Source organism: Eubalaena glacialis, chromosome X, assembly GCF_028564815.1.
Source record: "Eubalaena glacialis isolate mEubGla1 chromosome X, mEubGla1.1.hap2.+ XY, whole genome shotgun sequence".
NCBI lineage: Eukaryota > Metazoa > Chordata > Mammalia > Artiodactyla > Balaenidae > Eubalaena > Eubalaena glacialis.
Genome location: NC_083736.1, coordinates 109,518,869 through 109,534,644, shown reverse-complemented (window position 1 = coordinate 109,534,644; position 15,776 = coordinate 109,518,869). Strand labels below are relative to the sequence as shown.

The following is a 15,776-nucleotide window of genomic DNA, read 5'->3' as shown; positions in this document are numbered from 1 at the left end:
AAGAAGTTCATTTTTGTTTCTTTTCTTTTTTTGGCTCTGCCGCGCGGCTTGTGGGATCTTAGTTCCCAACCAGGGATTGAACTCAGGACCCTGCAGTGAAAGCGCCGAGTCCTAACCACTGGATGGCGGGGGAATTCCCAAAGAAGTTCATTTAGAAGAAGAAAAAGGAAATGCTACATTACACTGTGTAAATATGTTTAAGGTATAGTTCCTAGAGACACGGGACAGGCTGAGAATCAATAGGAAAGATCTGGATCATTTCATGGATGGGAAGAATCTAATGGGTTATTAAGGGCAGGTGGGAACGTTTTGAGCACAGAAGGGGCAAACAGGCCCGCCAGGCAGAGATGGAAACCTGGACGGATGGGCTCAGGGTGGTGTCTCTGGGCTGTGTTTTGTTGTGACTCAGTTCCTCCCTGGCCTTAGAGGACTGGGATGGGAGGGCTGGGGACACAGCAGTCCATTGCAAGGGCTACCCAACCCTCCAGGGATACAGTGCTATTTTGAAAATATGCTGTTCTCAAAAGCAGCATGGATTTCCAGCCACCAACTGCTTCTCCCTCGTTTCAGCTCAAATCAACCCACCTGTATTCTACTCAATTCATACTATTTCTGAATGGGAGCAGTTTTCCAAAGTACAACTTATATATTAAATGTAATTAAAAGAAACCCACAATGCTGACGATTAAAGCCCTATCTTGGAAAAAAGTGCCAGGGGGTGTGTCTCATTGGAGGGCAGAAGTCAAGGTAAATTACGTGACTCACCAGGAAATATTAGAAATACATATTTGGAGGCTTTTTCCTTTTACCTCCCCTCTGCTCCCTGCAGACAACTCCTCTGGGATGAGACTTGTGCAAGAGGCCAGACCTAGATGCTAAAGAGCCCAGGAGACAGGTAAACTGTGTGTCTCTACTCAGAGCCAAGGGGAAAGTAGCTCCTTTGGTGCACATCTTGGCCACTTGCTCTGAAAATGAGATCCAGAGACTGTTCTGGATCACTAGCTCGCAGCCGTGGGTTGGTGACCTCTTCCCTGCAAACACAGGGAAGAGGTGGTTAATGAAAAAAAAAAAAAAGTCATTCAAAGGACAGCTTTGTAATGCAAAAGGAAAACATATGCCACTTTAATATGCTTAAGAAGTCAATCGTGATACATTAGAAACCAAACCGTATGCGTAAGGCCTGGTTGTCTCAGGAGCAGGTTGACAGGGGCTGAGCCCGCCCTCACAAAGTGACCCGTTAACAGCCGAGTCAGGCCTGCAGTTAGGCGCTTCCTCTGCATCAGTGGTTTACAATCTTAACTCATTCTTCTAGCAAATGTTTCCTAATAAACCCAGAGCTTCCACCTGCCCAGAAATGGCTACTGGAAGCTAACTTTCCCTCTCCCAAGCAGGACCACGCTTCTGCTCCTAACTGCTTAATCCTGTAGTTTGGGGATTCGGCGCCAGGAAGGCTTGGTCTTTGCTCTCCCTCGGTTAGGCGTGCCCTGGTCCCCGCGTCTCCTGGCCGGTGTCTGTACTCCTGAGACAGGTGCCTGAGACGGACCCCGAGGTGGTCTGTTCCCTGCAGGACCAGCGCCCACGGCTGCGGCCCGAGCTGCGTCCGAGGCGCCGCCCCTTCGGTGGGACCCGGGACCGCCAGGGACCACCCGGGACCGAGGCCTCGCCGCAGCGTCTTGGTCCCTCCACGCTCTCCAGTCTCCGTCTCCTTCAACGGTCCTGGAAGAAGGGGAACATATGGCGGAAAAGGCCTTGAATTTGCGCCACCCGTCTGCCCACGGAGTCCTTCCCCTTGGCGGGCGCCGCCGCCGCTCTGGCCGTTGTCTCCACGACCGGCGCGCCCACTGCGCTGGGGGCGCGTCTCGGCGTACACGCGGCGCCGCCGCCGCTGCTGTTATTGTTGGCGTTGTTACGCTCGCTGCCGCCCGCCGTCTCCCAGTCCTCGGCCCCCGACAGCTCCCGCAAGCTCCAGGGCGCGTCGGGCCGCAGGTAGTGACAGGCCCGGTGGCCGCTGTGGTCGCGGCGCGTGGGGTCTGCCCCCAAGGCGCCCACCAGCACCTTGACGACCATATCGTGGCCCTGCAGGGCCGCCAGGTGGAGGGGCGTGAGGCCGCCGCTACCCGGGGCGCTCACGTCGAGCGGCAGCCCCCTGCGCTGGGCGAAGTCGTGCACCAGGATGAGTTCCTCGTGGCGCCCGTGCTTGGCCAGCCAGTGTAGCACCGTGTAGCCCGTGATCGGGTCGCCCCGCAGGAGCAGCCCCGGCTCGACCTCCAGCAGCTCCTGCAGCACCTCAAAGCGGCCCTCAGCTGCCGCCAGTATCCACGCGTGCTCCCGGGGCTCCAGGCATAGCCCGCTACCGCTCGGTCCGTTCGGCCCGCCCGGGGACTGCTCCACGGGGCGCTCCTCCGACAGCCACCCGGCGGGAGCCGCCCCCTGCAGCCCCAGCAGCTCCCGCAGCGCTCCCCGCCGGCGCCCCGAGCCTGTTCCCGAGGGCATCAACGAGCCGTGGAAGGGGGGCTCCCGGGAGGCGGTGGCGTTGCCCCGGTACCTGCCCAGGCTGACGGTGTCCACTCTCAAGGGGCGGGGCTGCGGGGCGCTCCGCAGGCTCAGCTCGGTCAGTGCGAAGGAGGCCTTGGGTGCCGGCTTCGCGGCCCCTCGGGGCTCGGCCATGGTCCTGCCGCCGCGGCGGTTCCAGTGTCTAGCGTTCGCTGCCCTTCCCGGGCCCCACCAAGAGAGGAACTGGCGCTGGCGTTGGGGAAGGAAGCGGCTTGAGCAATTGGGCTCGGAGGGAGGGAGCAAAGGAGGGGAGAAGAGGGAGGGAGAGCGCGAGCGAGCCGAGGGAGGGCCCCGGCACGGGCGGTGGGGGGGCGTGGAGGGGTGGGAGCTCCGGCCATGCCCCCGCAGCGAGCCCCTTTCCTGCACCCCGGGTACCGCCGCCACCTCCGCTCCCCCGGGTCGCGGGCGGCCCCGCCCCAAACGGCCAGGTGAGCTGGGCGGCCCCGCCTCCCGCACGGCGTGGGCAACTGTGGGGCGGACGCGGGGGCGGGCTGCGCGCTGGCCCCGAGCGCCGCCGGGAGCAGCCCAGCTGCCCCAGCAGCCGGGTTCTCAGCATCCCCGCAGTTGCTGGGTGAAGAGGCTCTAGAGAGTCCCCTCCGCGGCGGGCTGAGTTCGGCTTCCAGCCAAGGCCTCCGGGAGCGCAGTCCTTAGAGCTACGGGGCGCTCGCTCTCCGCCCCTTCCTTCGCCCTTCCCTCTTATCTCCTCAGGAGTCTCCCTGCACTTTGTCCCCGAGCCGCCTTTGTCCCGCGCCTTGCATTCACGGAGGCGGCTTGGCTGCCCCATGTGACTCGGGTTCGCTTGCACTGCCCTTTGTGTGGCCTTGACCCTTCCCGCAGCGCCGGAGCTGCCCGGGATTCCTACAGAGAAATTCGAGAAAGTGTCTAGGCGGAAGCCCTTCCAGGGAACTGAGAAGGGCTATTCCCCTGCTTCCCCGAGGCTCCCTACTCCTCTCTCCGCCCTCTTCTCTTTAACCTTTCCCAGCTTGGCTTGAAGAAGCAGGTACTGGTGAATCTGAGTCATCGGCCACGAACGCCTTACCCTCTTCAGAGATGCAGCCCGCTCTCTCCCTGAGGGACCTGCTGATTTCCGCGAATTCAGAGTTTCAGGGCTTTTAAAAGAGGAGGATATTTTACCTTTTTAGTCCTAACATTAGCATCCTCTTTGCTCTTTTCTACTCTCAATAAATGGTAGTTCTTGCCTCCCCCCTCCCCTGCCATGTTAGGGAGTTCAGTCATGAGCAGTGGGGAGCCACAGAAGGTTCTTGAGCCAGAGAGGGATACAGCCATGATTAAGGTGGTCTTTAGGAAGATGATTATGGGAGAGGCAGAGGCAGAAAGCCAGGAGACTGTTCCAACAGTCTAGGCTGGAGGGAATGAGGACTCAGGCCAAGCCAGCCCACTCTACTGGGTCCCACAGTGATGGAAGTTATCAGAGGCTTTTCCACCTTTGCCCTCAAATATTTGGGATCAGCCCTAAAGACCTGGAGCTTTCCTTCATGGCAGCCTATGCATTTGTAATCCATTTTTTGAATATTTTTTATGTGCCACTCTGCTAAATGCTTTGTATATGTTCATTCTATCACCCTCCCAAGGATCTCAAGAGCTAAGTATTGTTACTATCCTCACTTTGCAAAGAGATTAGGCCATTTGCCCAAGGTCACCCCGAAGGAAGTAACAGAGCAAGTCTGTGTGACACCATGGCCTTTGTTCTGGCACAGAGGATCTGGCATTCAAACCAAGCTTATCAACAGCAAGTCACTCACACAAATCCCAAATTCCAGCCAAACGGATGGACTTGTCCTAACCTGAGCATATCTCGAACTTGTCCTCCTCTACCTAGAATGTCCTCCCTCGTAGCTTCTATTTGGTGAAGTTCTTCCCCCTGTCCTTCAAGGTTGGCCTCAGTTGCCACCTTCTCCAGTAAGCCTCCTCCGATTACCCCAGCCCAGAGTGATCCCTCTCGCTCCCCCAACCATCTGTTTGTATTACTCCTTCGGCATCCAGAACAGACAGCCTTGTGTTGTATTTCTCTCCCTTTACTCTGACATGCCAATTAAACTAAACTCTTTGATGACTAGTCATACTGCCCTTGTGTACCTAGTAGGTGTGTGAGAAATATGTTACCTCGTTCTGGTTTGGCAGCCTGGGGAAATGTAACTGTGTGTGTACGTGTTGGGGGAGGTGTCTTCGGCCAGAATCTCGATGCCCACTCCCACATCCCTGCCTCAGACTGAATCTGCAGGACACCAAAAGCAGCTCATAGACTTGGTCAATTCGTAAAAGAAAAAGGCAAAAGGTGATCAAGTGGTTGCTTCACTGAGCTGACTAACCAAACCCACCTCCTGGCCTTCGCCGGCTCCTCAGAGACCAGGCCCAGGCCCAGAGTGGGCCCCAAGCTTTCAGGCTTTCATTTTCGAAATGAACCCTGACTGACAAGCAGCTACTTCCGTTGCTCTGGAAACTCCCCTCCGCAACCCCAAATCTGTAAACACTAAACCGCACACATGCACACACACTTCTACAATATGCAAACAGCTGCAGCAGTATTTCTTTTCATCAAAATGCCAGCATGGAGAATGCAGGATGGGAGAACGCTTGGACTATTAATTTTCCTCGCCACTAAGCAGGCAGTTCCCTTCGCTATCAGCACTAATAATATCTCTGGTTCCGGTTCAAAGACTGCAAGGGCAGTCGCCTGACCAGCATCACAGACCCAGGGTGCACGTGCCCTTGCTTAACTGTTGCCAGAGACCAAAGCCAAGGTGCTTCCCTAGCAACTCTTTACTTACCAAGTGCTTTGTCTAGGTCACCAGTTGCATACATGGTTCCCCGGGACCACAGCACCCATCTCCATTTCAGGAGAGAGGGTCTGTGGACAAAGAGTATCACCTGCCGTTCCAGTAAACAAAGAATGCTGCCTGCTAGTCCAGTGAACAATGAATGTCAACTGCCATCAAGCCACGAGCCGCTGCAGCCACCGTCCCCCACCGCCCCACAGTGCGCCCTGAGGGGAACTCAGGATGGAGAAAAACAGGATACTGGCCCTAGATAGTTAAGATGCTTATCTAAGGAATAATTTCAATGAGCCCAGACTCTTGCATCTTGCCATACGGAGAAAAGGGCTAGGGAATTCCCTGGTGGTCCAGTGGTTAGGACTCTATGCTCTCACTGCTGAGGGCTCTGGGTTCAATCCCTGATCGGGGAACTAAGATCCCACAAGCTGCATGGCATGGCCAAAAAAAAAGGGGGGGGGCTAAAATCACTACTTTGAGATGTCTGCTTTCTGTGATTAGCTGTAGTCTTTGATGTTTGAACGCGTTTTTATTTTTTCTTGCAAAAACTCCCGTATATCTTGGCTCCTCCTTTACTTCTTTGGCACAGTTCCTTAGAGCTCTCTGAGAGGCTGCCTCCTAGGCTATAGTCCTCAGTAAGTCCGCTGAATAAAACGTAACTTGCAACTTTTGGGTTGTGTGTTTCTCTTCAGTCAACGGGTCTCTGGAATCTGATACCTGGGAGTGGGGTGAAGAGAGCAGAAAGCAGAAGGGGTAGTAAAGATCCTCCTAAACTGAAAATGTCCATCCCCTGAGGCAGCTGCTCCCCCTCCAAGGGAGTGGGGCAAAACCCCTCAAGCCCTTGGAAATAGCCTCTCCAAAAGTTGGCTGTAGGGCGAGGGTTTGCATTTTGAATGGTGGTACCTGGTGTCTTTTCCAAATGGCAGCCTCTCTAGTGTATTTTTTATAGGTCCTGGACTATTCGAACCAGGTCCTGGACTATTCGAGAGTTCTTAATGTTTCCTTGGTCAGGTTCTTCATTTTCCAGATGAGGTTTAACTGTCGGGGAGGATGGCAAGAGGCAGAGAAACTTCAAGCTGAAATGTTGAAAATCAATCTTGAGGAGGAGAGAGCGCAGCTCAAAAGTCTCATTGGAAACCGGTGGGGAATCATAACTGACCTGCAAAAATTTAATTTGCCCGCAACTTTTCAGGAACATGCTCCTGGGGTGAAGCCAAAAGCACATGTATCTTTGGCTCACAGTGGAGTTTGCCAATGGGGCTCATGGATTCAGAAAAATCCATGGATGCAGAGCAGGCATGAGGGGAATGTGTGGAATATGGGAAGTAAAGTCCCTCAGGCTTCTATAATGGTAGCTGATGGAGGGAGCAGGGAACATTCTTTTTTTTTTTTTTGCCATGCCGCGTGGCATGTGGGATCTTACTTCCCCGACCAGGGACTGAACCCACGCCCCCTGCCATGGAAGTGCGCAGTCTTAACCACTGGACCGCCAGGGAAGTCCCTGCAGGGAACATTCTTGAGGTTCCAGATATAAAATATAAGTTTTCTTTCCTCCAAAGACCTGAGCTGATATCATCACATGATTCTCAGTGAGAGAGAAAGCCACGAGAGAGAAAGCTCCCTGAGCAGAAGAGCGTGTGACTGTGAGAGTGTGTAAACATGTGTTCGTGTGTGCACGCACGCACGCACGCACTGCCAGACATCACTGTCTCTGATTGTCATTTACCCCTTCCCAAGTGTCAGGGCTTTCCATGAGGAGACCCCTGTGAAAGGTTTAACATTCTCGATACCTTCTCCTTAGACTATAGAACAAATCATATTTAGTAAACACTTAAAACATCCTTTTCTATTATTTTGGATTTACTTTTTTCCCTTTTTAGAAAAACGTATGATCTTACTTTGGGAGCTGGGTAACCTTGGAATAATAGAAGGTGGTAAGACCAAGTTGACATCTGTGAACGGTGAGACCAGGGTTTTTCAAAATGACTGAGGAGAAAGGTGTGGGCAGGGAGCAGGAAGAAATCTTTAGGCCTGAGTGCAAGAAGGAAACCTGCCTAAGACTCGGGCTGCAATGGCTTAACTGGAGTCCAAATGTCAAGCATGGGCCATGAAGTGTGACGAGAAAAAAATTTCCATTACACCTTTTACTGATGCTGCGATGAAAAAGTCACCTCTCAGGAAAGACCTCAGGTATTACCACGTGGAGACACACGAGGGCGCTCTAACCAGCTAGCTATTGAGAAAACCAGAAACGTCGCACAGATTTCTACCTGGGAATAAGAGACACTGCAGGCCTTTTCTTGATGTGAATTCAGGTTTTTACCCAGGATCAGGCTGCTCACCCTTGGCCCTTAAGTAGATGCAAGGAAGGAGGTACTAGCATCAGGGGCTGTGGTGAGAAGGCCAGGGTGTCATGTTGAAGAGAATGTGAACATTCTGGAGAGAGAGGGAGAATGGTGAGCAGAACAAAGAGCTTCCTTACTCTATTCGAGAGCTGTTAGTTTCTGTAATATGTAAGGTTTGGAATAATAATGCTTTATGGTTTTCAAAGTGCTTTCATATTTTTAACTTATCTCTTTGACCCAAGCAGCAAGCCTGTGAGGTATGTAGGGAAGACTATTTATATCCAACTTACACACAAGGTTGAGAGATTAAGTGACTTGCCCGGCATCACACAGCTCAAAAGTGGTGGAGCTGGGTCTGTGCTCATGCCTCTGTGCCACACTGCCTTACTCATTTGGGTGGGGCGGGCAGGGACAGCTCTCAGTGACATTGTGCAGTAAGTGAATGCTGGCCTTGGTGACTTCCACCTACCCTTTTTGACATCCAGGCACCCTGGGTCCCAAATCGCCCAATGTAGCACCCCCTAATAATGAGAGCAGCCACCTACTGGTATTGAGCACTTAGGTGCCTGGCAGGCCCCGTGCTGAGCATTAAACATGCCTCATCATGCACGAGTATTCAGAGCAGCACTATTCACAGTAGCCAAAAGGTAGAAACAGCCCCAATGTCCATCAGCTGATGAGTGGATAAACAAAATGTGGTATATCCATGCAATGGAATATTATCCAGTAATAAAAAGGAATTAAGTAATGATGCTTTACTAAGACACCCCATGCCTTATTGAATCATGCCTTGTTTATTTTAAATTTTTTGACAGTTGATCGAGCAGGTAACACAGCTTTTGAACGTCTAATGGCCACTTCCACAGCTCAAGGAGCTTCGGCACAGGTGCTGTGGAAGGACCCTCTGACAAATATATGGAATGGACCTGATCCAGTTTTAATCTGGGGTCGAGATCATGTTTTTCCTAGAAGTGCTGACTCCCCTCGGTGGCTTCCTGAACGTCTTGTTAAACAGATAGATGGCAAGAAAGACCCCGCAGCTGATTCGGAGGATGCGGCGCCTCTCGCTGAATGTGAAGACTGCCCCAGGGATGGATCCCAAGAGAAGAGGTCGGAAAAGGAGGCGTCCAGCACGAAGGACTCGACAAAGTGATCCTCCGACTTGGGGTCAATTGAAGAAATTGGTGGCTCAAGCTCAGGAATTAGTGGCTGCTCAAAGGACTCCTTTTACCCCTATGACAATGTTTTTGGCTATGTTGGCTGTTCTTTCTACTTCTTCTGTTCAAGCTGATGATTTATACTGGGCTTATGTTCCTGACCCCCCTTTGCTACAACCTGTTTCCTGGATTAATGCTGAATTCCCTGTATTTTATAATGATACTGTTTTTGGAGATTTTATTGGAAATATTAAGATGGCAAATATGTCTGTGAATCATTCCAATTGGTTTAATTATTTTCCTGTATGTTTAAGTCCGCTAAATTTGGAATCAGGCTGTATTAAAGCTATAGCTTTTGAACATACTGTGCTATATACTGGAAAGGTAGAATCACAATATGCAACTAATAATAGAGTTATATATCGCTTTACTGGTTCTTCTCTTACTTTATATTGTAGGCAGATAGTAAAACGAGAAGATTTATCTACATTTGTGCATTGGTATAAAGATCATCAATTAATTAACATTCAGGAACGTATTACCCAAGTTAACCCTAAAGATCCTTTTAATCATTCTATACTTATTAAGAATTTACAACCTTCTGATTCTGGACATTATCTGTGTGTAGAAAGTTCTACAGGAGGGCAAGGCACCTTATTGGTGGGCCATCAAGTGACTGTGGTTTCCTGGCATTTGGCGGGTCGTTTGCCTTCTTTTATTCCTACTGCTTTTCCTCAGTCAAGTTTTAAGGTTTGTAATTCTACTTGGACTAATTCTCAAATACGGTGTATGTTAAGTTTTGAGGGTGGCTCTATACTTGTTTCTTCTATACCTGTCCTCAATAATAGTTTGGTGTTTCATAAGAACTGGGAAGTATGGAAATTAGCTTTATCTTATTCTTATCAACCAGTTATTACGTGTGTAGGTCCACCCTATGCTTTGTTAATGGGAAACATATATATAGTACCCCTTCTTACTGGAGGTTATAATATTACTTGTCATAATTGTATTTTTAGTAGCGGTATGTTGCCCTCTCATGGCTCTTATTCTGTTATGGTTATGAAACAACCTACGTATATTATGCTTCCAGTCAAACTGCGTGAGCCTTGGTATCAGAACACTGGAATACAAGCTTGGCTTGAATTGTCTAAAGCCCTAAAGCGTACTAAGAGATTTTGGGGATTGCTTATTTGTAGTATTTTAGCTTTGGCTGCTTTATCTGCTATTGCAGCCACGGCCGGCATTGCTCTATCCAAAAGCGTGAATGAAGCCCATTTTGTCAACCAGTTATCTAAAAATACCAGTGTGGCTTTGGCTCTTCAAAGTCATATGGATTCCCAATTGAAAACTGAACTTGATGAATTAAAAGATGTGGTCTTAAGTCTGGGAGATCAAATGAATGCTCTAAAGATTAAAATGAAATTGAAATGTCATGCTAAATATTCTTGGATCTGTGTAACGGCGCATAAGTACAATGAATCTGACTGGGATTGGGAAAGAATCAAAATGCATTTTCTTAGTGTATGGTCTGATAGCAAAATTAGTTTAGATATACGTAAATTAAATGCAGAAATTCAAGCTATACAAGAATCGCACCTAGATGAAAATGACCCAACAGAAATTATAAAAGGGTTGCTTAGTCAACTACGTTGGCTCAATCCCCAAAACTGGATTCAGGGTGGCTTGTCTCTAGCCATTATGTGTTTTCTTATGTTGGCAATTATCCCATGCTTTGTAAAATTTGTTCTGCAAAGATATGTTCGTCTCAGTACTGAGCTCCATGGTTTGCGTGTACAACAACATGTTTTAAAAAAGAAAAAAGGGGGATCAGTCCCTGTTCGGGCGCCACTTGCGACGGTCCAGCCACAGCAGGGGGTCTTCCAGGTCCCGATGGAGAGGGGTAAGGGACTGAATAGCACCGTGAGTATGGGGTCAGAAGGACCAAGACAACTGATGGTTGCAAGGTACTTTATTTAGAATTTACTGAATCTTATATAGACAGAAGAGGAACTCATTATTAGACAATAAACCCATAGAATTGCTTATCGTCTCAGTTCAGTCACTACCGTGGACGTCAACAAGTTTACAACAACTATCCTTGAACATTATCTTCCCTTAAGCAGGCTCACACACAGCCCCCAGCCATAAGGAACAACCAGGACTCTCAGTTCCCTGAGGTCTCCTGGCTTGAGATAGCTTTGCTAATCTCTTTTACATTCCTCAGGCCTGGGACAAAGAGTGCATTCCAAGTCAAGGGCAAGGGCTTTGCTTTTTGTGAGAGACATACTGTCTCCTCCAGGAGTTACCTCCGGCTAAGACTGCATGCTTCCCACAATGCTTGCTACATATAACATGGAGGAACCCTGAAAGCATTGTGCTAAGTGAAAGAAGCCAGACACAAAAGACTACATATAGTCTGATTCCATTTATATGAAATGTCCAGAAGAGGCAAGTCCACAGAGATAGAAAGTAGGTTAGTGGTTGCCTAGGCTAGGTGGGGGGCGTAGGGGAGGGGAAAGGAGCAAGGAGAGTGACTGCTAATGGGCACAGGTGTCTTTTGGGGGTAATGAAAGTGTCCTGGATTAGATATTGGCAGTGGTTGTACAACCTTGTGAACATACTAAAACCCACTGAATGGTACACTTTAAAATGGTGACGTTTATGGTGTGTGAATTATAGCTCAATGAAGCTGTTACCAAAAGAGTGCATTATCTCTCTTAATCTTTATAACAACTCTAAGAGATGGGGACTAATGAGAAATTGAGGCCCAGCGAAGTTCTTTTTTTTTTTTTTTTTAAGGAAGTGGGAAGGAGAAAGGATTTTTTAATTAATTTATTTATTTATTTGTTTTTGGCTGCATTGGGTCTTTGTTGCTGCACGCAGGCTTTCTCTGGTTGCGGTGCGTGTGCGTCTCATTTCGGTGGCTTCTCTTGTTGCGGAGCACCGGCTCTAGGCGCACGGGCTTCAGTAGTTGTGGCACGCGGGTTCAGTAGTTGTGGCTCGCGGGCTCTAGAGCACAGGCTTAGTAGTTGTGGCGCACGGGCTTAGTTGCTCCGAGGCATGTGGGATCTTCCCAGACCAGGGCTCGAACCCGTGTCCCCTGCATTGGCAGGCAGATTCTTAACCACTGCGCCACCAGGGAAGTCCTGCGAAGTTCATTGATCACATTGTCTCAGCTAGTAAGTGGCAGGGGAACGCATCCAACTTTGCCTGACTGCAAGGCTCTTGCTTTTCAGCATCATTTCACACTGCCTCTAATGCATCACTCATATAGAGGATATCATAAGAGCCAAAGAGCCAATACTCACTGAGGACTTATTATGTGCCGAGCACATTGCATTCATGACCTGGTTGATGCCCTAAAACAAGGTAGGCACTATTCAAGCAGTGGTCTCCCAACTTTTTTTTTTAATTTATTATTTTTGGCTGCGTTGGGTCTTCGTTGCTGCGTGCAGGCTTTCTCTAGTTGCAGTGAGCAGGGGCTACTCATCGTTGCAGTGCCCGGGCTTCTCATTGCAGTGGCTTCTCTTGTTGCGGAGCACAGGCTCTAGGCGTGCGGGCTTCAGTAGTTGTGGCATGTGGGCTCAGTAGTTGTGGCTCGCAGCCTCAGTAGTTGTGGCTCGCGAGCTCTAGAGTGCAGGCTCAGTAGTTGTGGTGCACGGGCTTAGCTGCTCCGCGGCATGTGGGATCTTCCCAGACCAGGGATCGAACCCGTGTCCCCTGCATTGGCAGGCGGATTCTTAACCACTGCACCACCAGGGAAGTCCTCCCAACTTTTTTGATTGCACACCCTTCTGCTAAAAATATTTTGAGAAGTATTCTCAATACTTGAGTGTTTTATAAAATGATGTACATGTGTTACTCTACTAATACATTATGTATGTTCTAAAGCATACACAAAAAGGACATTTTAAAAGGATGAGACAAGGATGAAATAAACAGTATTTTCAAACAGTTCAAAGTTTTTATAATATTTGTAGTACAAAAAACTATTTTGACTCTTACTAAAATGTTATGAGGGCTTCCCTGGTGGCGCAGTGGTTAGGAGTCCGCCTGCCAATGCAGGGGACACGGGTTCGAGCCCTGGTCAGGGAGGATCCCGTGGGCTACGGAGCGGCTAAGCCCCTGAACCACAGCTGCTGAGCCTGCGCTCTGGAGCCCGTGAGTCACAACTGCTGAAGCCTGTGCACCTACAGCCTGAACTCCACAACAGGAGAAGCCGCCGCAATGAGAAGCCTGTGCACTGCAATGAAGAGCAGCTCCCGCTTGCTGCAACTAGGCCCGCACGCAGCAACAAAGACCCAATGCAGCCAAAAATAAATAAATATAATGTTATGAATACATTTTTTCCCACAGAGAATGTGATCGCATATGCTTCATTAAAAAAAACTTGGGTTAATATAGTAATACGGTAATACAGTAATACAGCTATAATTATATGCTATAATACAGCTATGTAAAGGTGTGGTTCTAAGTTTAGTTTATTTCAGCACTTGGTTTCAGCGGCTGTCATAGATGAGGAACATGTCTGAAAGAGATACACAGCTCTCAATGGAAGACGGATTCCATGGGCTGAGTTTACCACATCGTCATGATTCTCCTTTTCCTATTCCACCCACCAATTATGCAGTGGCTTTTGATGAAATTCAGCTGGTAAACAATCACCTTTCCTGATGCCAATCATTTGTTCTTGCCAACCAATCAGCACTTGTTGCACTTTTGTGTTTTTAACAAATGTGTTCAAAATCCATCAAAACTCTACATTTGAAAGACATTTTCAGGGTAGATATTTTCAGTCCCAGGTTTTAAGTGTGTAGATATGGGAGGTTTTCTAGGTATGCAACTTACATCATTTTTGGCAATAAAATTACATAACAATGAAAACACAAATATCTGTTCTCCAAATGTTCTCTCCATGAACTGAGTTTCCATCCAAAGCAGTTATTTTCTCACTCATTGTTAAAATATCAACTTAACCTTGAAGAGCTATATTGAGTGTGTTTATTATAATGGTTTTAAAAAAACAGCCACTGACTGTTAAAGGACACCACAGAAAATGTCGGTATATTTGAAACATGTACCTTTGTGTGAAAGGAAACTATCTTTTAGTTTGAAAACTCTTTTAAGGACTTTGTCAGAAAATAACCAGCTAACCTCTGTGTGGTAGGAAAGTGACAAAGGGAGTGTCACTCCCTACCTTGTTACAAAGTAGAGTACTATGAACATTTCAAAAGTCTAGTTTCTGTAGGATATTGGTGAATCCTATAGCAGTTTGTACATTTCAGGCTTCAATATCTTTGCTGTGAAAGGTTGCCAACTTTTTCAGTAAACTTACCTTGAAATTCACCCCCACCTTTTGAAAAAAATTCCTGTCAAAACAGCACTTCATTAGATTAAAAAACTGCATTTCCAGTTTTTTTGTAAGGCATTTAAAAAAGATTAAATCATCTCAATACTCTGTAATGACCTATATGGAAATAGAATCTATAAAAAGAGTGGGTACATGTATATGTATAACTGATTCACTTTGCTGTACAGCAGAAACTAACACAACATTGTAAATCAACTATACTCCAATAGAAATTTTAAAAAATTAAACCAATCATTTTTTGTTCATACTATATCTTGTTCTTTATATCTTTCCTTTAGTAGCCCACAAAAAAGTAGTTCTTTGTGGATTTCATTACTGAAACAGAATCTAGCAAATACAAAGCTGAAAATGTTAGAAAGATTTTATCCAGCTGTACAGCAAACCTCCCAAACTCTATCATTTATTCTAATACTGTTTGTCCAAATATTCAGCAGTGTTTTCCAGATGCCTTCCAACAGTATTTGCTGACAAAAGACTGGAGTTTAGTTTGTCATCATGTTGTTTCACATGGATTTATTTTGCCCATTTTTACCACGATGGGAAAAACAAGTGTTTCCCTAAAGGGATCTGTGAACTTTCTTTTTTACTTTATTTAGTATGAAACTTCAAACAAAGCTTCTAAGCATGTATCTTTACGTTTAGTGAGATTTAATAAAGTACTATATTGAAAATCACTTGATGTTAAACATTGATAAAAAAATAGTAGAGATTTATTTTTATGTCCTGGATGCCCAGTTTTTTCATGTAAACTTAAAGAAACTATGACATACATATAGAAAAGTGCACAAATCACAAGTGTACAGCTTGACAAATTTTTACAAACTGAACACACTTGTATAACCAGCAGCCAGGTCAAGAAATAGAATATCGGGAATTCCCGGGCGGTTCAGTGGTTAAGACTCGGCCTTTTCACTGCCGTGGCCCAGGTTCAATCTCTGGTCGGGGAACTAAGATCCTGCAAGACGGGTGGCGCGGCCAAAAAAAAAAAAAAGAATATCATAGCACTCAGAAGTCTCCTTTGTGCCCCCTCCCTTTCATTACCCCTTTAGTTCTTATTGCTGTGTAATGAATCACCCCAAAATGTAGGTGGTAGTGAAAAATGACCATTTTTTATGCTCATGGATTCTGTAGGTCAAGAATTCAGACAGGGCACATGGGGACGGCTTGTCTCTGCTCCATGACCTCTGGGGATTGTCTGGGAAGACATGATGGCTGGGGGTGTCTGGACACCTGGAGGCTGAAATCTTCTGGAGACGTCTTTCCTCATGTCCATCATTTTATGATGGCTGTTGGCTGGAACTTCAGCTGGAGCTGCTGGCCAGAACACGTATAGATGGCCTCTCTATGTGGTCTATGATCTAGCATCACTTCCACCATACTATGTTGGTCACTCAGATTCAAGTGAAGGAAACACAGACCCCTCCCCTCAAAAGGAGAATTTCCAGACATGTTTCAAAACTGCCACAAAAAGTAATCACCATCTTAATGTCTACCGCCATTGATCAGTTAAATGGATGCTTAGTTTTTTTTAAAATTATTATTTGTTTATTTATTTTTG

The 15,776-nt window shown here is 47.5% G+C and overlaps 1 protein-coding gene across 1 annotated transcript; it reads right to left on the bottom strand.

Moving 5' to 3' along the window:
- Window positions 1-1,122: 1,122 nt before the first annotated feature.
- Window positions 1,123-3,125, bottom strand: SOWAHD (sosondowah ankyrin repeat domain family member D). Its single transcript, XM_061178811.1, has one exon. The coding sequence runs from the start codon at window positions 2,665-2,667 to the stop codon at window positions 1,708-1,710; it is 960 nt and encodes a 319-aa protein (XP_061034794.1). The 5' UTR covers window positions 2,668-3,125; the 3' UTR covers window positions 1,123-1,707.
- Between the last annotated feature and the right edge of the window lie 12,651 nt (window positions 3,126-15,776).